This window comes from Cuculus canorus, chromosome 20 (genome assembly GCF_017976375.1).
Source record: "Cuculus canorus isolate bCucCan1 chromosome 20, bCucCan1.pri, whole genome shotgun sequence".
Classification (NCBI taxonomy): domain Eukaryota; kingdom Metazoa; phylum Chordata; class Aves; order Cuculiformes; family Cuculidae; genus Cuculus; species Cuculus canorus.
In genome coordinates, this window is record NC_071420.1 from 8,410,921 (window position 1) to 8,437,452 (window position 26,532).

A 26,532-nucleotide genomic window follows, 5' to 3' on the forward strand; every position below is an offset into this window, starting at 1 on the left:
TCTGCATGCCTCGGCCCTGCTCGCCAAAGGGCAGCTTGTGCCCTGCCAGGAAGCTCCATACTGCCTGGCACCTCCAGTGTCCCCTGGCTGGGCTTGGAGGCTGCTGGATTCTGGTACCAGGTACATTTTTGGGAGTGAATAAGAGTAATTCTGGCTGTAATTTCAGGGAGTTTCACAGCCAGGATGTCTACTTTTCATTTTCCATGGCCAGGGTGGGAAAGTCATGCCCTCAGTGCCTGTGTTTGCTCATGATGAAGGAGCACTGACCCTTCCCACACTGCAAAAATGATGACAGATATCACTTTATTACTGCTTTCCTTCGGTTGTAATTCTGACAGCTTCCCTAATCTTGATGCTGCAGGGTATTTTTATACCCAGCTTTTGTGATTATCTGCTGAATGGGATCCTCACCATTACAATTAGATGAGTGAAGATGGAGATCTTAACACTTGAGCCACGTTTCTCATTTATTACTTTTCAAAGACTTCAGTGGGGGAGGGGGTTGTTGTTGTTTATGTGTTTACAAATCCAATAACAATCCTCATTAAGAGTTGCAAAACACGAAGCCGTTTTGATCTCAGGCAGATGGCAGCTAAATGAAGTTTAATTAAAGAATGAGAGCTTTGATTCAAATCATTTTTAAAAAATATAGTGCACCGAAATGCTAGCGAAGAGCATAAACAGCATCTGTGCTTTTATTCAGAAGCCCAAAAAGGAGGAAACACTTTGCAAACCATTTTGGAGCAATCACGGGTTGTTGGATGTAGCTGAACGGGCCGCACGGCCGGCTGGGTGCCTGCAAAAACCTTCCCTGGATGCTATGGCAAGGCTAGGGAGCTGATAATGCAGCCAAGTGTGAGGTCTTGCTTCCTTCTTTGGGTGTTATTTTTATATTTGAAGTGTTCGACTGATGCCAAAGATTTGATTTGACATGCAACCGAGTTTCAGGCTGGTTTCAAGAAGTCGTTACACCCCATCTCTCCCTGCAGTAACCCCTTCCAGCGCCGAATGATGCAGTATGTCTAGCGTAAACATTATGTGGAGTCCTTGGTAGCCTGTGGAACTTATAGCTTGTTGCTTGTTGAGGGCTAAAGCTAAGGAAAAGGAGGCTGAGGTGTCAGGGAAGGCTCCATCCCGGTGGTCACAAGTCTTGACTTCTCCAGGAGCTCCGGTCAGCTCTGGCCAGGGCTCAGTGCTCTCCCGCAGGTCAGACCCTGCATACCCACCTGGCCATAGCAGGGTTTAAGGCCCACTGTGTGCTGGTGCAAGGGATGGTTCAGCCTGGAGGAGAGAAGGCTCCGAGGAGATCTTATAGTCCTGAAAGGGGCTACAGGAAAGCTGAAGAGGGGCTGTTCATAAAGCCTTGTGGGGACAGGATGAGGGACAATGGGTATAAACTGGAGAGGGGCAGATTTAGACCAGACATAAGGAAGAATTTCTTCACCATGAGAGTGGGGAGACCCTGGCCCAGGTTGCCCAGGGAAGTTGTGGCTGCCCCATCCCAGGAGGTGTTCCAGGCCAGGTTGGATGGGCCTTGGGCAGCCTGAGCCAGTGGGAGGTGTCCCTGCCCATGGCAGGTGGTTGGAACTGGATGATCTTTAAGGTCCCTTCCGACTCAAACTATTCTATGATTCTATAATTCTATGGTGCAACGGAGAGGACAGCCCAGTGGGTACTTTTCCATACCAAAATTTCCTGTGGTTCCAGTGAGAAGCAGGCACAGGTTTCTGTGCGGGCTCTTTGGCCAAAAGACATCCAGAGTTTTTCCAGGAGTGGCAGCTACTTGATAGTGCAATAATTTGTATTTATTTTGTGTGTCTGCAAGTTGTGTGACCTTCAGCCACGGCTTTCGTTCCCCCAGCACTGCCAGAGGATCTCACTGTGCTCAAACTGCACAGGGTGTTCGGTGCTTTCCACCTCCCATATAACTTGTATACAACATAGAACTTGTGCTTTGCCATCACTTGGATTATTTTCTCCAGTTAATGGCTGTTCAACTCAAACTGGTGAATTTATTGAGTAGGATTACGTAATCCAGAGAAATACACCCCACTGATGTGCCTGTGCTGCTGGATGGGAGAGCTGGAGGGCAGGCAGCAGTGATGCCAGAGGCTCTGGGGTCAGTTGGGGATGGAGATGTGGTGTTGTAATTCATGAAGATGCTGCCAGTGGAGTATCTGTGTCTGGTTTTAAGTGAATGGATTAAACAGCTGTCTTGGACTCAGATTAACAGGTCTATGGGGTACAAAGGCAGACTGATGTATCTGAACTGAGCTGGCACGCTCTCATGCTGGGATTAATGTCTTTTCATGCATGGGGTTTTTTTGAGGGGTGATGTTTAAGTGGAAAGAATCTCTGTGAGCCATCATTAAAGTTATTTATTAACTTTTTCCCTGATAAGATTATGAAGTAGGCACTCCTAGAAGGAACAGGCTGAATCCCCAGCAAGACCATTCGTCTTACTAAAATGGCTTCATAGTCCTTGTGGCAGCGGGCTGGGTTTTCGTTGCTGCCTGCGGGATTTGGAGACACGGCACTGTGGCACATCCACTGCCGACCACGGGCTCGGGAAGGAGGCAGCTCTGCTAATGGCAAATGGTGGCAGAAAAGACTGATGAACACCTCGCCTTGGGAGCAGCTGTGTGGTCACAGGAGGGTGACAAGGATCCTCATTAACCTGCAAATTAATACCTCTCTGAGAATGCCTGGGCAGGAGCTTTTTAAGGGAAAAGAGGGAAGGGGAAAGGAAGGGTGCTGGGAATGGTTCATCAAGGATCAGGGAGGCATCTGTGCCACTCTGTGCCAAAGGATGCCATAGAAAGTTCGTTTAGGCTCAAGGGGAGGCTGGAGAGGGAACTTAGAAGCAAGATCTGGGTGAGTACATGGGAAAGCACTGCTGGTGCTGTCCTGTTTCTTTTCCTGTGCCACCTGTGCCCAAACACAGTCCACCTGCACCGTGACCCAGCCCTGCAGCCTCAGCAAGCACAGCTGTACCTGTGCAACCCAGGGTGCGCTCTGGAGAAGCACTCTGGTCAGGGAAGCATGTTTCATGGAGGCTTCCTGCTCTTCTTGGTCCTCTGGACATACGGCTCTAAACGTATGTGAAGATTTGCCTGGCAATTCCATTCCTGCGGTTTGGAAGAGCTGGGAGGTTGTAGGTGACCTGTGCTGGGGAAAGCAAGGAGGACTTCTTTCATCCTGCCTCTCAGGTTTGTTGTTGGTCCTGCTGAACCCACGTCGAATTGTCTGAGCTGGTTTGGACCCACCAGGCTTGTTTTCTGGGTCTGATGTTGTGTGAACACCAAGGAATTGCTTCTGGCACCTGCACAGGAGAGTTCCTGGGTGCAATCCAGCATCGCCCACCAGTGAGGTGGTGCTGTGCCTGGGACATGGCTCGTCTGGGGAAGCCCTGAGAAGAGGCTGCAGTTTAGTGGCTTGTGGTGATGATCTCTCCTCCTGTGCTGCCTCAAAACTTTCACTGAAGCACTTTCCCATTTCTCTGCCTAAATCAACACAACTGATTTCCAATCATATGAGGAGAACTAAGGAAACAACCACCACCACCGCACGTAGCACCGTTGCTGCTTTGCCATGTGGTGGCACAGGATTTTATCTCTGTTATAAATATACTACACCAGCTTGGGAACCTCCCACTTTAGCTTAGACCCTGGCAGCACTGGAATCAGTCTGTGGAGAGCTGACTGCAGGCTCAAGGTCTCATAAAGGATTATAAAACCCTCAGGAAAGAAGTGCATCTGACTTTTCTACAGGAACAAGCTTCCTCACGGTTGCTCTACTGATATTAATGGCTCGTTTTAAGCTGCTGATTATGTTGCTGATATCTGCATCAGTAAATCTGTGTTTTGTTGCAACCAGGACAAAATAAAGCCCCCCTTCTTCACACCCAGATGTTGACAAAACTGAGTGCAGAATAATTGGAGATAAGGATGCAATAGGCTGATTATGTTTAGAAGCGCTAATAGATCTGCAGGGGTAGAAGTGATAGTGACAGCCGACCGTGTTCAGACAAAAATAAATCAGATGGCCTGGTGTTTGTGTTGGGAAGCCTCTGTGGAGGACGGCACTGATGTGCCAGAAAGCTCCTGCACGGAGTGGTGACATGCTGCTCATGCTGGTGCTACCAGGCACCTCCCTAGGAATGTCACATCTCGCAGAAGGATGGTGATGGATGGGGACAAACATACTCTCCGTCAGTGAGGAATGCACAAAAAATACTCAGCTCTACAGCTGAGGAAACCTGAATCTGGCTTTGACTTCTTGCCACCAAGATGATCAGGGCAGAGAGCTCCCAAGTCTCAGGCTCCCTGCTGGGAATTCCAGGCTGCTCCTTGCTGCTCAGTTTAAAACTGTTTCACTACCACTTTCAGGTGGGTTTTGGCCCCTTGGGAGAAGCTGTGCTGTGCCCTGAGGAGGTGAGTAAATCCAGGTGACAGGCAGGTTTAGAGCAGCCCTTCTGAGGAGCTCAGAACCCTGGAAGATGTTCCCCATCACGGCCAGCCTGCTGCCAGCCCTCACTGCTCTGGTCCCCTGCCACCGTGGCACAGCTCAGATTGGCAGGAGCCCTTAAGGGGAAGGGATGCACAATGTCTAGGAAGATAAGACTAGAACTGTAAACTGAACACAGGCGAGTCCCTAAATGTTTTGTTGGGATTGGTTTTCGACCTTTCTATAACCTCCCCACCCCTTTTTTTTTCCAGTTTATCTGCCAATTAAATAATTCTGTAATGTAAAGCAAAAAATGCTCCCAAACTCCTTTCTTCTGCAAATGTAGGCTGAGTAGAAAAGGTCTGTCATCTTTAATTACAAACAAAAATCCCTTCTCAGCCTTTGGTGTGGTGGGTACTTGTATCAAATACATATCTGCCCATATTGCTGGTCTGTCACTGGAGTGATCTAGGCTCTGTGAATCTGCTGGCAAAGATTTCTTGGTGAGGAGCACAGAGTAAAGGAAGAAAAACCCAAACCAAACAAAAAAATTTCTCCCCAGACACTCTCTTGCATGCTAAAGCATCACTGGCAAACTCTAATCCAGTCTAATTTCCTCCTAATAGCAAAAAAAAAAAAAAAAAAAATAACTTATTTGAGACATTGGCTGAACATATGAGGCACAAGCACTGTTAGCTTCTATGTTACTTGGAGATCTTTGTTCTATGGCTGAATTAATCTGCAGTGCAATCTGAATCCATGTTTGCTCCCTCTGTCCTTCCTGCTGCCTGGGATCCTGGCAGCACAGGCCCAAGGCTGGTGCTGGGCTGGCGCATCCCTGGGAGCGTGGCGGGGTTGCTGGAGCATCCCTGGGAGCGTAGCGGGGGGCTGGAGCATCCCTGGGAGCGTGGCAGGGTGCTGGCACGTCTCCCACTCCGCCAGCTCGTGCACATCCGTCTCAGCTTCCAGTTTAGAAACGGTGTGGCCAGGAGGAATATTTGAGAAGCACAAGCTGATGCAGCAATGTCTGTAAGAGCCTGCGAGCGCAGTGACCATATTGCGGCAGCAATAATTACTCGGCAGTCACAGATACTTTTAGTGTCCCCAGCTACTGAGCCTATCGAAGCATCTTACTGCCCAGATTTGCCAGGTATTTTCGAAGTGGTGGTTTCTGCTGTCCTATAAGGAGATGTGTTTAGGGCTCCCCATTGCTGGCACCTGCAATTTTGGATAGTGTGTCAAACTAGGTTTTTTATTCCTGATCTTTGGAAAGGTGCATATGTGCTGTCACTGTGACCCTCTGTCACAAAAGGTGACTTAGTTTTAAATGCTTCTCTCTTCTTTTGAAGAGTTACAGTACCGAAGCCAATGCTGAATTCCTGCCTGCTGTATAGTCTCTATATTGTCATTTTAAATGAAGGTAGTAGAAGGCTCCTGATTTAAGATCATCGTTTTGGGGCTACCTGGACGGGAGAGCCAAGACGTTCCAGTACATCCTTCCTCTAAACCTCCCAGAACATCCTTCACTGGGGACAGAGGAGTAAATGATAGCAGAAAACAGGGGAAGTGATTTTACTCGCCAAATATTTGTACTGCCCATGTGTTCAGCAGCCTTATCACAGGCACCATGCTCAAAGGAAAAATAAAGCATTATTTACTATTTAACAGAGAAAAAGCTTAGTGAAAGAAAACTATGGAGGGATCTAGAGAAGTGGAACAAAGGAAAATTGGTAATGGAGCATGAAATAAGCTTATCTGGAGCTGTGTGCTGGAAAACTGCAGATCACTACCGTCTTGTTCCAGTCCATCATCACCACTGGTTTCTGACACAAACAGCACGTTGCTGCTCCTGGGCTGTAATGGAGATAGATTTGTTTGGGAGTTGCACTTAAACAAATACTTTGGGAGAAGGAAAGAGATTATAGTTACATAGAAGAGAGATAGTACACAGTGGGAAACTATGAACATTATACTCGGAGAGTTTGATCCCTGGAGAAGGCTGAGGGGAGGCCATACTGCTCTTTGCAGCTCCCTGAAAGGAGGTTGTAGTGAGATGGGTGTTGGTCTCTTCTCCCAAGTAACAAGCAATAGGAGGAGAGGAAACATCCACAAATTGCACCAGGGGATGTTAAGATTGGATATTAGGAAAAATTTCCTTACTGCAAGAGTGGTGAAGCATTGGAACAGGCCACCGAGGGCAATGGGGGAGTCTCCTTCCCTGGAGGGCTTCAAAAAGTTTGTAGACGTGGCACTTTGGGACATGGTCTAGTAGGCACAGTGGTGTTGTTTGATGGTTGGCGTGGATAGTCTCACAAGTCTTTTCCAAACTTAACAAATATATGTTTCTATAAGAAGTGGGACTGGATCCAAACTCCTCATGTAGGGGTTTTTGCAGGGGTTTTGAAGTTTTCCTGCCTGGAAAAGCAGGTGTATGGTGAGCAGCGTAAGACTGGTTGGTTTCTACTCGCCCTCACCCCTTCACAAATTTGTTAGGACTCCAAATAGTTGCAACAGGCATACGCTAAGGTTTTCAGATTCAGATGTTAGTTGGAAATTGTCAAGGTTACTTAGATTTACCCATAGAAACTTCAAGGGCGAGTCAACTGAAATCCTCTACGCTACACTTAGCTTGAGGTTAAATTTGTAACTCCTTGCATATAGTGCAGCAAAGCCTTCTGATAAAGACAGCCGCAATCTCGTGAGTGATAAAGAGAATAATGCATGTTTCTGGGGATGAAACAGAATAATTCCCCAAACTACTGAGCAAGCGAAAAAAAAAAAATTGTATGTCTTGGTCTCAACTTCTTTTCAGAAGACGACTATGAGCCTGAAATGGAATTTCTCTCTTTTTTTTTTTTTTTAAATGATAAAAATAACTCTGAATTCAGCTCCTCTCTTCTAACATTTTTGGTTTCACAGCCTGGCTCCCTTGATTAAGAGATATGTTTTGCTTGCCTTGTAGTCGTGTGAAAATCTTTTTCAGTCTATAGTTGAAGCCCAGCTGGTTAACTAACTAAATAGTAGAGGGAAAAGCAGAGCGATACAAAATACATTAAACCAATGAATTTAGATCGAAGTATTTACGAACATCATGATTAACTGGTCAGATGTTACATATGAGTCAGCTCAGGAAACTGCTGATAAGAATCCACAGAGGCTGCATATTAAGCTGGGTGTCTTTTCTAGAAGGAAGCTGCTTGAATCTCCTTGCCTCCCTTCTCGTCCCCCCTCAAAAACCAGCCAGAGCAAACTCTCTGAGCGTTCCTGGGCTCTCCAGAGCTGAAGGCAAGAAGAAAGCCTGCTTGGTTTTTTCCAGGCTCTGAACTGATGGAGAAATTGTCACAGTCCATAGTAATATGTTACAGTTGTTAATTACTCTAGCTACTAAAAACATACAAGTTAATTCCAGTCTGAGCACTGATTTACAACACCCAGTGAATGTCTCCAAAGGATTTAGAAGCCTTAAGGAACCAATTTTGCAATTAGTCATCTTGTAACCACAATGGGTAAACATTATTCCACATGAAGAATGACTTAAATTAATTCTCTGGCTTCAGTTAACTCCTAAACTTTATCTAGCTCCATAGCTCATGGGGCTGGATCGGGCAGTAGAGAGGGATACAGAAGAGTAGGAAGAATCTTGTCCTGGAGAAATACCAAATTTCCACTCTTCTGAGGACCCACATAGTAGCAAATGAGGCATGGCAACAATGGCCTTACCAGTGGGAAGCAGTTGATGCATATGGCTCGGAATAAATCATGATGTGACGGTGCGAGGCATCTTCTCTGCAACCAGAAACAGTCCATACCTGCAGAAAAGTCCAGATGCAGCCTCTGAATGATGTCCTGGCAATGAACTTCTGTTTCTTATGGAGGTGAAACTCCTCTAGTTTTCCAAGAGGATTTTCTTGAGTAGTTTTTGGACAAGGTGTACTTAGGACACTTACACCTATGTGAAATGGCCGGTGCAGGCTGGGTGTGCAGTAAGTACATCTGGAAGATGACAGTGTGTTGTTACAGTGGGCTGATGCCTTCCATTAAAAATGGAATATGGATTTAGAAATGAGTTGTGGCCATTTGGTGTCCACCGTGCTGCAGTCTTCACCAGAGGCAATACTTTTGCCTGCACAAGATCTGCCAAAAGGAAACATCCAAGTGCTGCAGCGTGGTTTAGCTTAAGGTGATGAGGGAAGTAGGTGGTGGCTTTTTTATCTTTTGGGGGAGTGTTTTGGTGGGTTTAGGGGGGTCATTTGTTTGGTTTTTTTGCTAGGCCACTGCAGAAGGCTTCTGTCTCCTTTCCTACAGTGTAAATCATGAGAACAGTTGCATCCAGCAACACCGGCAAAGGAACTACCAAGAGCCACAACATCTTCAATCACTCAAACCCTTTGCTTGGGGGAGGCTGGCCAGCACTCGCGATGGGCATTTGCTTTGTGCAGTCTGTAGCATCAACAATGCTACAATGGTATGGAAATGGCCAAAGTGTCTGTCTCCCACAGGGTCCTTTCCCAGCAGACAGCTTCTCAGCTTCATTCCCTGGTTTGATTTATCTCTATTTATTGCAACAGGGAGGAAGATGAATGCTCCCAACTAAGCATGTTTCCCTTTTCCTTTAAAAATGTGATTTACTTGCAATGGTAGCATTTGGCCGTTCCTCTTGACCAACTCTCAACACACTTAATGTTTCAAAAATTTAATGGTTTTATATACATCATGGCAGTCCTAGACACACTATAAACAAAATGTTTATGTTTAAGATAGTTTGATTTAAAACCTAGCTATTTTTTAACTGCAGGTTTTATTTATTTGGAACAAATTTTGACATGCAATGTTTCCCTTCGGAAATGCAATGTTTCCCATCAGTCTTTTGTTGCCAGTGCCAGGGTCTTTTTCTTGGGGCAATCCTTGATCCAGTGTCCCTTTGCCTTGTAATAGGCACACTGATCTTGGTCCAACTGGATGGTCCACCCTGGTTTCCTCGGCCGGTTCCTCTATGCTGTCGATGTATTCACCTGTTTCTCTGCCTCGTGTAGAGTAAAAATTTTTACTATCCTCTTTGTCTGCCCGTCTTCTTCTTGTAAGTCCCTGTTGTTGTAAACCTTTTCTGCTAACCCTACTAACTCAGTTAGATTTTTCCCCTCAAAACCTTCTATTTTCTGCAATTTCCATCTAATATCAGGGGCTGATTGTCTAGCAAAAGCCATGTTAATTGCTCTCTGGTTTTCAGGTGCTTCTGGGTTTATAGGACTATATGTTTTATACGCCTCTAAAAGCCTCTCTAAGAAGGCTGCTGGGGATTCATTTTTCCCTTGCGTTACTGCACTAAGTTTGGACAAATTGATAGGTTTTCGGGCTAACAGAATCTGGCGGTAGAAACGTAGACTCTCCCTACCTTCTGCCGTGTTCGGGTTCCAGTCTGGTGGTTCCTTAGGACAGAGCTCCTCCAGCTGATGGACATCCAGCTGTCATCCCGTCCTCTCAGCCACCTCCTTATGGGTTTCTCTTAAAATACGGTCTCTTTCCTCCGCAGTAAAGAGGGCCATTAACAATTGCTGAATATCAACCCAAGTGGGCTGAGGTGTGAGAAAAACAGTTTCGAGAAACCTAATGAGGTCTTGTGAACTTTCCAAAAAGCGTTTGTGTTGTTGTTTCCAATTATAAATGTCTGAAGACGAGAATGGGGCATAAACCATATATGGAGTTCCCCTGCCTTCCAGTGGTGCCATCTCTCTGAGTGGCAACATTGGTGCCGAAGGGGTTATGGGCCAATGAGACTCATTAGGTTTCTCTTTAGGTAAAGACGGATACAGTCCTGATGACGATGAGCCAGGTTCCGATTGGGATGCTGGCTCATGGTCATTTTGGAAGTTATAGACTGACCCAGAACGTGTCTTGGGGGGACTTAAGAGCACCTCTTGCTCCTGATTATTCCTCTGATCTTGATTTGAATATGGAGGGGGTGGATCAGTTTCCCCCTCTGATGGAGGCAGTACAGGCTTTGCTTCCATTTTTCTTTTCTCCGGTTCCGGCAGAGCTTGCCTCAATGGGAGGAAGATAGTTTGATTAGCGGGAGGTAGGTGAGGTTTTAACCATGAAGCTGGTTCTTCTACCAAATACCGCCACGCTATAATATAAGAGATTTCGTCTGGATGGTTATTGAATGTTTTCTCTTGGGTTGAGTAAATTTGGGTGAGGGTGAACGTCCCTTCAGGTGGCCAGCCTGTCTGGAACGCTGGCCACTCAAGTTGGCAAAATATTTTTAATTTTCCTACGTACACCGTGTCTCTTGATAACACAGCCTGCGCCTGGTAATCTTTAAAATGATGTACAACTAATTCTAGCAGTGTAACTGCCTTTTTACTTTTACTCTGACCCATTTCAAAAATTATAAGACAACACAATAAAATTAGACAATTGACAAATAAACTATATCCAGTAATCTGGCGATTCTGCTTGACTGACTGAAAACAGAGATGCAAGTTCAAAACTGACAAAGACCAAGACAGACTGAGAGTGGGAAAGGTTTGGGATGAGTCCCTTACCTTTTCCGGTAAGGGAGTGGTGGGGCGTCCCGCACCAACTCTGGCGTTGGGAAGCAATACTGTGTCCAGTTTTTTCCCTTTGAGCCACCACATGGAGCTCCAATAAAAAACGCAACGGACTTACCTCTGGAGGTTGGTTTTCGGAGTGTCATCTCGCCGATAGATCCCCGACAAGCCCCCACAATGTTAGGGTCCAGAATCTAAAGGACGAGGCGAACACGGCGTTTGAGTGTAAAAAACAGAGCTTGAGTTTATTTGCGCGAAGGAAAACGGAGAGGCCGTCCAGGGCTGCTCCCCGCTGGAAAGCGACCCCGATTACATCTGTGGGGTCACAGTTATAGTAAAAGCAGGTAGATACAAAACTGGTTAGTCTAGGGGGTTACTTGATATCTATAGGTCGTGTTATATTCTGATATTCCACGCTGTCTCTACCTGACCGTTTGCATATGTTGTAATTTCTTAATCTGTACATTGTTCCAGGATGCGGTGCCTCCTTCCAGGACGTGTGCTCTGCATAAACAGTTTCTAGTATCCCCCCCCTTATCTCTATCTAACGTCTGCTTGTTATAGTTTAACCAGCTTTGCCCAGTCTTTCCAAGGCCCTTTCAGAACGGCCCTCACGCTTTGAGGCGTCTTCCAACTCAAACCCTTCTATGATTCCGTGGGCATCGCTCCAAGGTGGCTCGCAGCCTTTTCACTGAGGAAACCTGCCCTGGGAGCAGCGCCCCTGCACTCCTCGGAGGCGCTGGAGGCCGCGCTGGTCCGGCCGAGCCGCCCCTGCCCTGACGGGGGTGGCACTGGGAGGTACCCCCCGAACCTCGCGCTCCCGGCGGCCCCCGCGAGCCCCGCGCCTGCGCCGCCGCGGACAAAAACGCTGCCGGGAGAGGGGCCGCAGCGGGGCCCGAGGAGCCGCCGTGGCTGCGCGGGGGGTAAGTGGGGCTGAGCGGGGCACGGGGAGCGGTGCGTGTACGGGGGGGGCAGCGCTGAGCCCGGGGCAGCCTCCCCGCACCACAGAATCGACCCCAATGCAGAGCCCGGGACAGCCCCTCAGTGCATCCCTCAGCCCAAGGCAGGACGGACCCCAGCACAGCCCCGATTCCAGCCCCGAGCAGCCCCCCAGCACAGAGCCCGTCCTGGTGCAGAGCCCCGGGCAGCCCCTCAGCACAGCCCCGAGCCCAGCAGCCTCCCCAGTGCGTGCCCCCAGCCCGGGGCAGAATGGAGCCCAGCACGGAGCCCCCACCCCAGCGCAGAAGCGGGGGCAGCCCCCAGCACAGAGCTGGAGCGGAGCCCGTGCCAGCCCAGCCTCGACCCCAGCACAGAGCCCAGCGTGGGCAGAGCCGACCCCAGCACAGAACCGATCCCCCAGCCCAGGGCAGAATGGACCCTAGCACACAACCGACCCCAGGACAGACCCCCTAGCACAGAACCGACCCCAACGCAGCCCCAAGGCAAAGTCCATACCAGCACAAAACTGACCCCAGTGTAGCCCCGACCCCAGCACGGAGCCCAACCCGGGGCAGAGCCCGGGGCAGGTCCCCAGCAGCCCCCCAGTGCATCCCACAGCACAGAACCGACCCCAGCACAAAGCCCGGGGCACCCTCCCATTGCAGCCCCCAGCCCAGGGCAGAGCCTGGGGCAGACCCCTAGCAGCCTCCCAGCACAAACTGTGGGGCAGCCCCCACTGCAGCCCCCAGCGCGGCCCGGGGCAGAGCCCACGCCAGCACAGAACAGAACCCAAGGCAGCCACCCCAGTGCAGCCCCAGCACAGAGCACAGCATAGCCCCGGCCCCAGCACAGCCCTCACCCGGGGCAGCCCCCCAGCAGCCCCCCAGCACAGAGCCCACCCCAACACAGCCCCGACCCTGGCACAGAGCCTGGGGCAGCCCCCCAGTGCAGCCCCCAGCCCAGGGCAGAACAGACCCCAGCACAGCTCCAGGGGCAGGGGTTGGAAAAAAGCTTTGAGATCAAGGAGTGGCTGCCTGGCATAAGCTTGGGGCTGGCAACGCTTCCAGAGCCCTCAGCGGGGTCAGGATGCAGCACAGCTGGGATTGCAGGCAGTGAAGGGGACCTACAAGAAAGCTGGGGAGGGACTTTTTACAGGGGCATGTAATGATGGGATGAGGGGGAATGGCTTTAAATTGGAAGGGAGAATACTTAGATTAGACATTTGGAAGAAATTCTTCACGATGAGGCTGGGGAGGCCCTGGCCCAGGTTGCCCAGAGAAGTGGTGGCTGCCCCATCCCTGGAGGTGTTCCAGGCCAGGTTGGATGGGTCTTTGAGCAACTTGATCCTGTGGGAGGTGTCCCTGCTCATAGCAGGGGAGTTGGAACTGGATAATCATCGAGGTCCCTTCCAACCCAAACCATTCTATGATTCCTTGGGCAGGGGAGCAGATTCCAAATTTCTCGGCCTGATGTGCGAAGGAGGTCGGCACCCTGCCCCGGTGTGCAGTGTTACCTGCCTTTCATGGCAGTGTATTTAACCATCATGGCAGTGTATTTAACCTTTCATGGCAGTGTATTTAACCATCACCCTGGTTTGGGCATCACCTGTTGTGTTTCCAGTTCTGTTTTTGCAGGTGTTTTCCTGGTGTTTGGTGCATAAGTCACTGGAGAGGTACACTTGCATAGTGGTGGTTTAGTGAGTGCAGCCCTCCCCTTGTGAGCTGATGGTGCTGTGGCATTGTGGGTAGATCTCTGGGTTAATATCACACAATAAGGAACAACTTTCAGTCTGTGCTTTTGAACATGCTGAATATTTGTTTCTGCTTCTCTAAATTTAACTCTGCAGTTGAAATAACAACCCCCTACAAAATATACTAAAATAAAGCATCATGAAAAGAAAGGCTTGTTAGTCCACTAGGTAAATTAGATGGCATAAAATGTTTGTCCCATGTAGGACCTCGTAAGAGGCTACTGGCTTCTCCGTCTTTACCCTTCAAGACATGAGAGTTGTCTTAGTGTTTCATTGAAATTCAGGATCATAGAATCATGGAATGATTTGGGTTGAAATAGACCTTAAAGCTCATCCAGTTCCAACCCTCCTGCCATGGGCAGAGAGATGTTCTTCTGGAAGGGCTATGACAAAAAGTTTTTATGACAAAAAGTTACTGAGACGCATTCCCGAACCCTTGCTTATGGGATTGAGTTTTATTCCTGGTCTGGGATCCTGGCTGGAGAGACTTGGAACAGGATTAGCACTAATGCTTTAATTCGAGGAAGAATGCATGTAGGCGATTGATTCCATTGAAATTATGGAAATCGCTGTTCTCAAGTATGTGTAAGTGTTGTTGGAGACCCAGAACTAAAGTAATTGTTACTTAAGGTGATGGCTAAGTCCTTCCTGCCTCCCTCAAGGAGTCTTCAGGATTTAATGGAGCTTCCACAGAGGTGTAAACAACCTGTGAGGATTTGAACTAGCTGGTGGAGATAACATTCTCTTGGATGTGCTCTCCTGTATACCCTGTTTTCATTCAGTATGGCCCCAAAAGACAGCAATCGGCTTCTAAAAGTGCTGCTAAGAAGGGAGGAAAGGTAATAGACCTGGAAACCAAGGTAAAAGTGAGAAAGCATGAGGAAGAAAGAAGTGTTAAAATTGGCCATGATCTAGGTTTGGAGCATTTGATGAGGAAACAAATAGTGCAGTTCTAATACAGTAGAGTAATCTATTGAATTTATATAAATTATTTGGAAGGCATCTTCTGTTGTGATGTTATTAAGTTGCTTAAAGAACCCCTGTGCCTCACTTCACAAGAGAAAATGAGAAACCTCAGCCCCGTGAGGCAGTTAAGAGTGGTACAGTACATTAATATTATTACAATATTAATATTGTTATTATTGTCTTGTTATTACAACTGTATCTTAATTATTGTTGTTAATTTGTGTGATGTATGCATTGCACTAATGTTAGGTTTCTTGGGGTTAGCTTAGCCTGAGGTTCTGTCAGGTGTATACGGCAAGTCGCTTAACAGCAAAATCGACTAATGGCACTCTGTTAATAACCATAAACCGCCCTTAAGAAAGGCACAACAGTAGATATAATTACACTGCTCAAGACAGAAATTATCAGGTGATCAAGACTGCTGGGATTAATATTTCATTTTGTTTACATGGTTCATTGTAGTTCATGTGCTTAAAAACAAAGTGAATTGTTCCCTGAGTCTGGCTGCCTTTAATACAGAGATGGAGCTTTACACTAATGGTTTCTTAACTACTCCTAAACAGGTATTACTTAGATACTGCATTTTCATTTTAGATAAAATTTTCGTGATTATACGTCAGTCTATATTAGAATCTTTAGAAATAGTGAAGATCAAATTTAAATCTCTCTTTGCAAACACGATTATGCTGGCTTACGAATGGGAGAAGTCTGATGGCGGTTGCTGGAGATGTGTTTTACTTTTTTTCATGGTTCTTGAGAGTAGCAAAGGTAGTTGCCAGGCTAAAAAGTCATCACATGGTGCTGAGTATCATAACGTAAGTACCTAGAAAGATGGGAATTAATTATCACTAGGTTTGGGGAGGGATATTGTAGCTGTGTAATGAGCCGTGACAAAATGCTGCTGGTTTCGTTTGACTTTGTGCTGTGTGGATGCTCTTGGGTGCGCTGAGCACCAGGTGTTTCCTCCCAGAGCTCTGTTTGTTAGGACCCGTTGTTCTCTTTCCCGACTGTTGGTTGTGGAGATGGAAAAAAAACCTGAAAGCTTAACTCTGTGAGCCCTACAGTAGGGATTTGGGGCAGTTTGTTGGTTCACGGTGAAAGCTTAGGGCTGGAGTGGAAGGTGGTGCTGGTAAGTGGGGCTGCTGGAGTGTTTTGTTGGGATAAACCCTGCTGGAACACACTTGGTGCTGCCTCTGTTGATTGTGCTGCTGTGAGTGAAATCCCTGCGGTTGGAGTTAGATTGAAATGGCAAGAGCAAACATTCCAGTTGCTGTGTTGGATGGGTGGCTGCTACCACGCTTGTAGCGGTGTTGGGTGTGAATGGCAAGAGTGGGCTTACCAGGGCACCCCCTCCTCGGGTGAAGCCCGCGAGTGCTCTGCCTGGAGTCCTGGTGTCCTGAACTAGAAAGCGATATAGGTTAAGGTCAGGGAGATCAACGTACTTAATGTTTAGTGAGCAAAGGAGCAAGAAGGTTGACTTTAAACGTGATGTGCACTTTTCCTGAGTCAATTGCGCTGCTGCTCCAGATAAGAGGCTGGCAAAAAGGCAACAGGGATACTTTCATGGAGTGTGAGTGGAAGGGAGAAGTATAGAGCCTTCCGGCAAGTTAAGGCTTTTAGGATGCTACTGCCCTGTCCTTGAGAGTGATTTTTATTCAATAGCCTGGATTCAGTCTTATCCAAGAGCATACGTACATGACAGTGTTCTCCAGCTGATGAGTCCAGGTTTGTGCCTCCAAGGGAGCCAACTTCGTTCTGGAAAAGCTGCCAGTAAGCCAGAAGAGAGAAACCCAGATGGATTTGAGTTGACTAAATGCCCTCTGGTATGTCCGTATTGTCTCTCCTTCCTGTTCCTGATGTTGGGAAGCTTCAACCTCTTGGGTTTTTCTTTTTGTTTTGGTGTAGGCTGTAGGCAGAGTAAAGTCTGCCAGACCTGTCTCTGCTTCTTTTCCTTGGATTGAGCCGACTCCAACCATCCGGAGCTGCTTTTGTTCGGTGTGGGCCAGCAGTGTTTGTGTTTCAGAACAGGCTGGTCCTCCGCAGAGGTAATTGCGCATCTGAATTGATTCATAATCCGCACGCACCAGATGCAGATGGTGAAGAACTGGCAGTGTTTTCATGAAGGGACTCCCAGATCCTTTGCTTCTGTTTCTCTTCGACTGTGGAAAATATTTCCTTTCCAAAAGTAGCTGTGCATATCTGAAGGCAGGGTTGTTGCTCCCTCTGAGCACCCTTGATGTGAAGCTGCTCGTTTCCACTACACATGAGGGGTCTGATGGTTCTACCAAACTGAAAAGTGCTGCCTCTGGCGTATTTGTGTAATATTAAGATGCTCAGTGGTGTGCCATAACGAGGACAATGGATCATCCTAATGGAATTACTATGAGCGGATGCTGGAGGGTGAAGGTGAGACCATCCTAACCCTATGTGCACTGTGGCTAGGGCGAATGCACTGCGGAAAAGTGGTGGGCTTGGCTTTGCATCCCAACAGAGTTTCCGCACTAGGTTAGCTAAGAAACTTCAGCTATAACTTCCTCGGAACCATGGGATCACTGAGCCAAATTGTAGGAAAAGTAACACAGATTTTTAGCCAAGATCTGTTTAAAAAGATTCATTTGCACTTAACAGCTTGTGAGTGTTAATCTGTGCAGATTGGAAAAAAACAACTTCTGTCCTTTGTCAGGAGGCCAATATTTGGGCAGAGTTAAGTATGCTGAAACCATGTCTTGGCCCAGAAGGTGTAGAAGCCAAGGGTAAAAGCTATGACAGCCAAGAAGCAGTCTAGCTTAATTAGATTTTTTTTTTTGTGGTGTATTTTTTAATGTTCTTTCTTGTTCCCGCTTTGTAGTGAAATGTGTTTTTGTACTCTGCTAGCACAACTTTTTCTCCCATAAAATCAAGTGGTCCATGATGAACTAGCTGGACTTCTTTCCCTGAGAGAGCAGCAAATTTGTAATGGTGTGTAAGGATGAGCTCATGTGAATTTGCATCCAGCTGGAACTTGGGGTTCTTGAGGGGTTTAGATCCTTTTCCATCAGTGTAGCAGGATTTGCTTTGGTGCTTGTAATGCCAGGTGAGGGATTAGGGGAGAGAAGAATGCTTTGGCATCCACTGCTGCTTTTCAGGAGTATCGGACAGTGAATAGGTGTGTCATTTTGGGAATACCTGCTCGTGTTACATTTGGTGAAGGGTGAAAACATGTTGTCTGACAAGCAGCAACTGGGTGGAGCATCCATTACTGGTGAGTTTATCAGGATACGTGTCTGTATGAGTGCAGGGAAGACGGAACGTAACTGTTTTGTGAGTTTGTTCTCTTTGCCTTGAGTGTTTCATTTTTTTGGCTCTGTAAAGTAGAGGCTGGGAGGGAGCATGACCAGGGCAGCTGACCCCAACTGCCCAGAGGGATATCCCACACCATATGGTGTTGTGCTGAGCATATAAAGCTGGGGAAGAAGGAAGGGGGTGGTGAAATTGTGGAGTTAGGGTATCTTTCTTCCCAAGTAACCATTACATGTATTGAAGCCCCAGTTTCCTGGGGAAGGATGAACACCTGCTTGTCTATGGGAAGCAGTGAATGAATTCCATGGTCTGCTTTGCCTGTGTGTAGGGCTTTACCTGTGAAACTGTCTTTATCTCAACCCATGAGTCTCCCCTCACTTTGACCCTTCCAATTCTGTCCCCCATCCCACTGCAGGGAGTGAGTGTGTGGCTGTATGTGGCTTAATTGCCAGCTGGCATTAAACCACCATAGGCAGGAATGGCTAAATGCTGCATCCTGGATACTCTACCGGTATATTTTGTAAGGTTTTGTTCACCCTTAGAAACCTTTGCTTGGGCACAATTAAACTGAAGGATTTATAGGTAATTATAGCTAATACTAATTGATTTGGAAATTCTTTTTTAGCAATATATGATTAAGATGAAAAGATATATCATGTGGTACTCTGGCAGCCAACTTCTAATTGTGCAAAGGATCGCTTTTAAATTGGGCTTTTTGTTTAGCTGGGGGTTTACAGTGGGCAGCGGTGTTGTCACGTGTGTTCTATGGCTTGGGTCTTGCACCGGCACCTGCGTTCATTAGATCTACTGAACTGTAGCATACTGTTTCTAATAATAAACACTGTTCCAGTTGTATAGATAAGAATAGCAGAGAAGAAGGTTGCTTGAAAGGGAGAAACTGCTAAAATGTTGGGGAGGTGGGAGGAGAATCTTTCATCTCTGACTTGCTGTCAAGTGAGTAGGAAAAATATTCTTGTGCTGGCACGGGGCTACAGGACATCTCTTGAATCTACATTAAACACTGATCTGGCATCGTGCAAAGTGGTTAAAGAAGGAGTATCCTGAAAATACAAGGCACTGTGGCTTTATGCTTTGGAAAAACTCTTCCAAATGTTACTAGAAGAAGAGTCCAAAGATAACCTCACCCGACTTTTGATCCGAACGCTGTTCTGAGATAGTGAGGCTGTGGCCTCGGGTGCAGCAGAAAGGTGGCTTGGGCTGTGCTGTCTTCTCTGAGGCTGGATGGCTGTTTGTGGGGCTGTGCAGGGAATCAAACTGGGACCTGATCCAGTGGAACGCTTCTTCCTATTCCCTGGGCAAGCTCCCTGACTTGCTTTGCTGTGTGTCTGTGTATCAGAAACCACTTTGCAGGGAGACTGCCTGAGCTGGCACTTCTCTGATGTGCTTGGGCATCCACAGCCTTCATGTGATCACTAGAATGTCCCTGATTTGTTTTTTCCATGAGGTACCTCTGCAAAATAGGAAATATGTTTACTCTTGGTTTTTTACAGACTGATTTTTCACCTGGAATAGGATAAGTGTGAGTGTTTGCTCCACTGCTGGCTTTGGAGATGTTCAGCTGATGCAGAACTGCATCAGACAGTGAGTAGAGACATGGGAGAAAGAAGAAATGTGTAGTTACGTTTCATTCTTACTATTGGATAGTTAAGATACAATTTCTAACAAGTCCAAAAGCTATCGTTTAAAATAGCTGTTGGCATCCCAACCCTAAAGGAGTTCCAAAGATGAGCTTGAGAATTCTGTTAGGTATAAAAATTCATGGCTCAATAAAGACTGATCTATTTACATCACAATGTAATTCCATTTTTCTTCTGATATTCCACAGGCAGTAAGTAAGCTGCCTCTCTCCTTCTGGAGGGTAACCCCAGCAGCCTCTGCCTCCCTACCTCTGGCTGACACCCTCTCAGGTCAATGAAGCAGTTCAACAGTTGCTGTTCCTTTATATTTACTCTTGGAAGTTTAGTTTCTTTTCCAGACCTGCTGAAGGAGCTGTTTGCGCGCTCCTCAGTGCAGCAGGTGTTGGTGTTCACACCTCTCATCACCTGCATCCTCAACCAGCTGCTGATTATTCCCCTGCTAATTTATCCATAATGTGGTTTTAAAGTTGTTTAAACCTTGCTGGCCTGTATGGAGAGCCAGAGGCTGCTGGGTGTCTGTGAGCTTGTGATGATGCCAGCTTCTTTTTTTTTTTTCCTCCTCTCCAGTTTGCAGTCTGAAGTGCTCCAAGTCTGTCCTGGTTCTGGCTGGAACACAGTTAATTTTCTTCCCAGCAACAGCTGTGTGTTAGAGTCAGCACGAGAAGAATGTTGCTAATACACTGATGTTTTCAGTTGTTGCTAAGAAAATAAAGGACTTTTTTGGTTTCCCATGCTCTGCTAGTGAGCAGGTGCACAGAATCTGGGAAGAAGCAGAGCCAGGCAGCTGCCCCAGGCTGGCCAAAGAGAGATCCCATTCCATATAATGTCACGCTCGGTGCATAAATGGGTAGTTGGCTGGGGATCACTGCTCGGGATCACTGCTTGGGGACAGCTCAGTATCAGTCATCAGGTGATGAGCAATTCATTGTGCATCACTTGTTTCATATATTCTATTATTCTTAGTCTCTCTTCCTTTGTTGTCCTACTAAACTATCTTTATCTCACCCTGTGGGTTTTCCTTTTCGGTCTTTCTCCTCCCCATCCCACTGGGCGGCAGGGAGGTGAGCAAGCGGCTGCGTGGTGCTTAGTTGCCAGGGTGGGGTTAAACCACAGCAATGCCCCACCAAAAGAACAACACAGTGACCTTTTTTTTTCCAGTGTCTATTATCCCATGCAGTGGTTCTTTGTGCTGCCCTGACTTATCTGCGCATCGAATAGACCACACATCACCTTTGAAAACTGGAGCCACGTTGTGTGTCTGGGTTCTCCGGGAGTAGCGAGCTGTCCCGTTGAGCTGTTGTGAAGTGTCTCATTGAGCTGCACTGTCTTCACTTTTGAGGAGACTCTTCTCTAGACTTGTGTATGGAGTTGTGACAGCTAAATCTCTGCTGGTTCTCTCCTCCTCCAGGCATGGCAGGTTATCGCTTTAGAGATGTGTAAACATAATGAGTTGCAACACTCTGAAAGAAAAATGTCCTCTTAGCAGCTGCTGAAACATCATTCTCAATATATTCCTTCTTGTATAGACAACTCTGCCAGCAGAAGCCTAAACAAGTCCTGATTATTACTTGTGTCTTAAATGTATCTTAAATTGTATTGGATGTCTCCTGAATGACAGACAGAAAATAGGTTTAAATCTGTTTTGTGTCACTGCTGAAATTCAGTTTTTAATTTTAGCACCTTAATTGGGACCAATGAGCTTTGGAGTTGACTCTGCAGCTGAATAACAGGAATGTCACATTCTAGTTACAGATACTATGGTCCCTGAGGCCATGATTTTGGGGCTGGGGATGGTGCTGGCTTGGTTTGAGATAGGCTGTGATGAATTCATGCTGAAAATTACCAGAAGGATTGTTCTAATCTTTGTGACACACTCTGATTTGCCATTTCTTTTCCACACTGTTAAAGCCAGTGGTTTTTTGCTGTGGTTATCTACTTGCAAACATGCTTAGAAAGAAAAATGGATGCAAATTCAGCTAATCAATTATTGTGCATCTTTCTAGGTGCAAAGGGTTTGTGGTCTCGTCATGGCATAACATTTTAACTCGTGAATGTTTAGCTCCAGCATTGGATGAAGCAGCAGGAAGAACAATAAGTAGGAGAGCGAGCACTTTATATTGTTATTAACCTGTGTATTTACTTATGTCTGTGGTGGGCTGTGTTCTGTGGGGAATTTTCTTGGTTTTTTTTGCTTATGTTAGAGAGATTTTTGTTTTCTTGAATTGTTGTGTGTGTCTGAACAGGGTTTTTATTTCATTTTATAGGAGGAAAATGGCCCAGACTACCACACCAGCAACATCCATCTGCGATGAGGACCACTCTGAAAGCAGAATGGTGGTTACATTCCTCATATCAGCGCTTGAATCAATGGTCAGTAGAGAACTTTAGCAGCTGTGTCATAACTGTCTTGGCATGGTTACAGCAATACGTTGCCTCCTGCTGGAGAGCAGGAACAGCTTATTGTTGTGTCCTTACCTTTGTGCTGTCCATCAAGCTGTAACTCTCTCTTTGCTTGTGGAAAATCCTGCTAACCCTTGTCTTAACAGTCGCCTTGCTTCTTGTTGTGGTGTGGTTGTTCTAAACTTTTCTTTTTTTCAAATAAACAAATGGGAAATATTTCCTGATTGCTCTGGTGGAGCATGGTCAAAAGGCAAGAGTGTGTTCTGGTCTTTGTTTTCTGTAATATAGAGTGAATAAATGGTCTTCAGCTATTTTCAGGCAGTTGTAGATAGCAATGCGATCTGTCTTCTCTGCCTCCTTTTCTGTGGGCTAAACAGCCACAATTCCCTCAGCTGGTCCCAGAATCCCTGGGCTCCAGCCCCTTTGCTAGCTCTGTTCCCTTCTCTGGACGTGCTTCAGCCCCTCAATATCCTTCCTGTACTGAGAGGCCCAAAACTGAACCCAGGATTCAAAGTGCAGCCTCAGCAGTGCTGTGTACAGAGTGACGATCTCAATGACTCCTGCTGGCCATATTATGGCTGATGCAAGCCAGGGTGCTGTTGGCCCTCTTGGCCACCTGGGCCACTGCTGCTGTTGACCAGCATCCATGGGTTCTTTTCCACTGCGTAGCTTTCCAGCCACTCTTCCCCAAGCCTGTAGGCATTGGGTTGTTGCAACCCAAGTGGGGCCTGGCACTTGGGCTTGTTGAACCCCATCCTGTTGGCTTTGGCCTATTGGTCCAGTCTGTCCAGATCCCTCTGTAGAGTCTTCCTCCCCTCCTGCAGATCAACACTCCTGCACAACTTGATGTTTTCTGCAAACTAACTGAGGGAGCACTTGATGCCCTTGTCCAGATCGTGGATAAATATATTAAACAGAACCAGCCCCAACACTAAGCTCTGGGGACAATGCTTGTGACTGGCCACCAACTGGATTTAGTTCTGATCACCACAATTATTTATGCTTGGCAATCCAGCTGTAATTTTACTCAGTGAAGAGTAGGCCCAGCTAAGCCATGAGCAGCCAGTTTTTCCAGGATAATGCTTGGGGAAACTGCAACAGGCTTTAATAGGTAGACACTGTCCATAGGCTTCCTCTCATCCATTAAGTGGGTCTCCTTGTCACAGAAGATCAGGTTGGTCACGCAGGACCTGCCTTTCTTAAACCCATGCTGACTGGGCCTGCTCACCTGACTGCTCTCTTTAAGTGCCGTGTGATGGCACTCAAAACTGTCTGCTCCATAACCTTCCCTGGCACTGAGGTCAGGCTGACAGACCTGTAGTTCTCGAAATCCTCCTTCCAGCCCTTCTTGAGGATGGGCATCACATTTGCTGACCTCCAGTCAACTGGGAGTTCTCCAGTTAGACAGGACCGCTGATAAATGATGCAGAGTGGCTTGGTGAGCGCTTCTGCCAGCTCCCTCAGTATCCCTGAGTGGATCTTATCCAGTACCATAGATGTGTGTGTCTAAGTGGTGTAGTAGGTTGTGAACCATTTTCTTTTGGTTTAAGCGGGCTCTGTTCTGCTCCCTGACCCTGTCTTCTAGTTCAGGGCGCTGGATACACTGAGTACAACTGGTCTTACTGCTAAAGATTAGGGCAAAGAAAGTATTAACTCCTCAGTCTTTTCCTCATCCTTGGTCACTGTGTTTTCACCCCACATCCAGTAAAGGATGGATATTTGCCTTAGCCCTCCTTTTGCTGCTCATATATTTATAGAAACATTTTCAGTTGTGTTTTACGGCAGTGTCCAGATTAAGTTCTAGTTGGGCTTTTGCCCTTCTGTTTTCCTCCCTGCATAACCTCACAACATCCTTGTCATCCTCCTGAGCTTCCTGCACCTTGTTCCAAAGGTCATAAAGTCTGCTTTTTTTTACCCTGGGTTGCAGCCAGAGCTCTCTGTTCAGCCAGGCTGGTCTTCTTCCCTGACAGCTTGTCTTCTGACACACAGGGACAACCTGCTCCTGTGCCTTTAAGATTTCTTTCTTGAAGAATGTCCATCCTTCCTGGACTGTCTTGCTCTTCAGGGCTCCTTCACAGGGCACTGTGTCAGCCAGGTCCCTAAACAGGGAAAGTCTGCTTTCTGAAGTCCAGAGTGGTCGTTCTGCTGACCTTCTCCTCGCTTCTTCAAGAGTCAAATGCTCCATCACTTTGTGATCGCTATGCCTAAGGCAGCCTCCCACCATCACATCACCTACCAGTCCCTCTCCATTAGCAAACAACAGGTCCAACAGGTGCTTTCCCTCACCAGCTGTGTCAGGAGGTTCACTGCTATGCGCTCCAGGAACCTCCAAGACTGTATTGTATTTCCACCAGATGTTTGGTGTGTTGAAGTCCCCCACGAGAACAAGGACTGGCAAGTGTGAGGCTTCTCCCAGCTGCTTACAGAATATTTTGACTGCCTCCTCATCCTGGTTGGTGTCTTTATTGGTTGCAGCGGACTCTCATCTTCTGAGTTCCTAGGAGAAATTGGCTTTTTGTGATCACTTCTTGATTATATCACTGATTTTCTTAGGATCTTTGCTCTGTCCTTGTGCCACAGGTTTCCTGCCTGACTTCTTTGCCAAACGCTTCTCCCAGCAGAGCACGTGTAGGTGTTCACAGGGAAATGCAATCCTTCCTCGCAGGAGGAATTTACCTGAGCCTGAGCACAGCAGGCAGGACAAGGCAGGAAACAGGCAGCCTTCCTTCTTGCAACACACTTTCACAGAACACGCTGTGTGATAAGAGTGCTGTGGTTGAACAGAACTCCTATACATTCTCTTGAACTTTGGAGTAAGAAACGCAATGTGATTATCTAACAAGGAAGTGGTAATTTCATAAGGATCGATGTCATAAATAATTTTAATCAAAAACAGAGCAATCTCTTGAGTCCAGACAAGGCCTTAATTTCACTGATGCATCTACAATGCTTTTAAGATTCCTGATGAAAAGCACTCCGGATGTATAAATTATCCTTTGCTAACGGCTGATCTTGCATTACTTGCAGAAGTAAGAACTGTTTTACATGATACCACATACATTTCTATTAACTACACAGTAATAAAAGCTGTTTGTTTTCCTTTTTATAGTGTAAAGAACTTGCCAAGTCCAAGGCAGAAGTTGCCTGCATTGCTGTATATGAAACAGATGTGTTTGTGGTTGGAACTGAGAGAGGAAGAGCCTTTGTCAATTCTAGGAATGATTTCCAGAAGGATTTTCTTAAATACTGTAAGTTTGTATGTTGTGCGTTTATATTTCGCAAGCTGTTTAATGTGGATTGTGTGGTACTAATAACTTCAGGGAGCAAAGTTCTGTAGATCGTGGCTCCATGCTATAATTACATGGTTGGCTATGACAAAACCAGCTGTGGAGGAACCTGAAAATGATCAATAGCAGTAGTTGTGCTTGGGAGTCTTATTTCAAATGTGGCTGGAAATGTTAATTTTCTTCTGAGATTGTTACAGGGAGGTACAATAACAACTGTTAGCCTGTCTACCCTCACAGCAAGTCTTGTGCTTCCTAGTGCACCTTCCTTTTTCTTTGTATCCCCTCCTCCAAGTCTCTTTTCCACTCGTGAAGGACTGGGCAGGACCTTGAACAGGTAGTGAGGTACTTCTATCAGCTCAAATGGTCCTGACTGTTCAGATCACTTCACGCCTTATTAAAGCAGATGCACGTTTTGGACAAGATGTACATTTATGTACATTTAATTACTTAAAATTACGTCTGCATTACTTTTGTACTTCTTTAAGTAGGTCTAGGGTGTGGGTTTTTTTTAATTTCATTTTTATGATAACAAAACAGAACTTTTGTGTCCATAAAACATGATCTGTTGAGTACAGGACAGTATTTTTAGGTGTTGAGTTTCAAAGATTTGGGGACAAATCTGGATTTTTGCCACTGTCCTACTTGCTTGGACAGTGACTTGCTTTGTGCATAAGTGTATTTACTGCAAGGAGAGTCACTACGTATTCATCTTCATTGTCTTGGCACCACTCTGCTTCATCCCTAGCTGTTCACCTGCTCAAGCTGGGGACTGCCTGTGTGGCATTAAAGCGTATCTGCTAATGCCTAGACCTTGCTTTCCAGGCAGCATCTTCCCAGCTGTGCCAAAGAGGTACCATTCACTTTTGCCTTTGCTTTCCATGTTCCCTTTAGGGCCTTCCCATCAGCTTGCTTGGCTGGGTGCTGTCTGTAATGGAGTGATGGAGTGTCTCAGTTTTCCCCTTTTTGCTTGCTTTCCCGGTCTGTTTCTAGGGATTCTCATCACCACATCTTACTCTTGATGTTCTTTGAGTGGCATGTCTTGCTGCTTGCCTTCACTTTCCTAATGGATGAAGCTATTTATGTGTTTGATCCTATCTGTATCATCTTTGGCTTTGACTATAAGCAACGCTGAACAGGCTGTGGTATTACAGGCCTGAGAGCATCTTGCAAAGATCTTGTGTTTAGAAGATGGTACGTGGGAGTAAAGTTACAGTAGTGTGAATATTTTATTACCTTAGTAGCTCTGGGTTAATTTTAGA

General features: G+C 46.6%; 2 protein-coding genes across 6 annotated transcripts in view; one reads left to right on the top strand and one right to left on the bottom strand.

Annotated features, from left to right (window-relative positions):
* Nucleotides 1-2,207: 2,207 nt before the first annotated feature.
* LOC128854158 (uncharacterized) lies at nt 2,208-10,872 on the bottom strand. Of its 5 annotated transcripts, none has more exons than XM_054084799.1 (3): nt 9,839-10,872; nt 8,167-8,255; nt 2,208-6,300 (listed from the first exon to the last, which is right to left on the bottom strand). In XM_054084799.1, exon 1 carries the CDS (start codon nt 10,821-10,823, stop codon nt 9,912-9,914), a length of 912 nt encoding a protein of 303 aa, XP_053940774.1. In that variant the 5' UTR covers nt 10,824-10,872; the 3' UTR covers nt 2,208-6,300; nt 8,167-8,255; nt 9,839-9,911. The 5 variants fall into 5 exon arrangements, with proteins under 5 accessions (XP_053940774.1, XP_053940773.1, XP_053940772.1 ...); XM_054084798.1 differs by having other exon boundaries at nt 2,208-2,677; nt 2,995-8,580; XM_054084797.1 differs by having other exon boundaries at nt 2,208-8,255.
* Nucleotides 10,873-11,146: 274 nt separating this feature from the next.
* Nucleotides 11,147-26,532, top strand: part of GTF2I (general transcription factor IIi) — a 78,358-nt gene continuing 62,972 nt past the window's right edge. Inside the window, exons 1-3 of the mRNA XM_054085402.1 lie at nt 11,147-11,917; nt 21,851-21,956; nt 25,096-25,234. Coding sequence (XP_053941377.1) covers nt 21,858-21,956; nt 25,096-25,234 — 238 coding nt within the window. The 5' untranslated portion in view covers nt 11,147-11,917; nt 21,851-21,857. The remainder of the gene's footprint in view (nt 11,918-21,850; nt 21,957-25,095; nt 25,235-26,532) is intronic.

What these genes read in the sequence shown, in the direction of transcription:
- LOC128854158 (XM_054084799.1), bottom strand. Translation starts at nt 10,823, where the DNA reads ATGGGTCAGAGTAAAAGTAAAAAGGCAGTTACACTGCTAGAATTAGTT.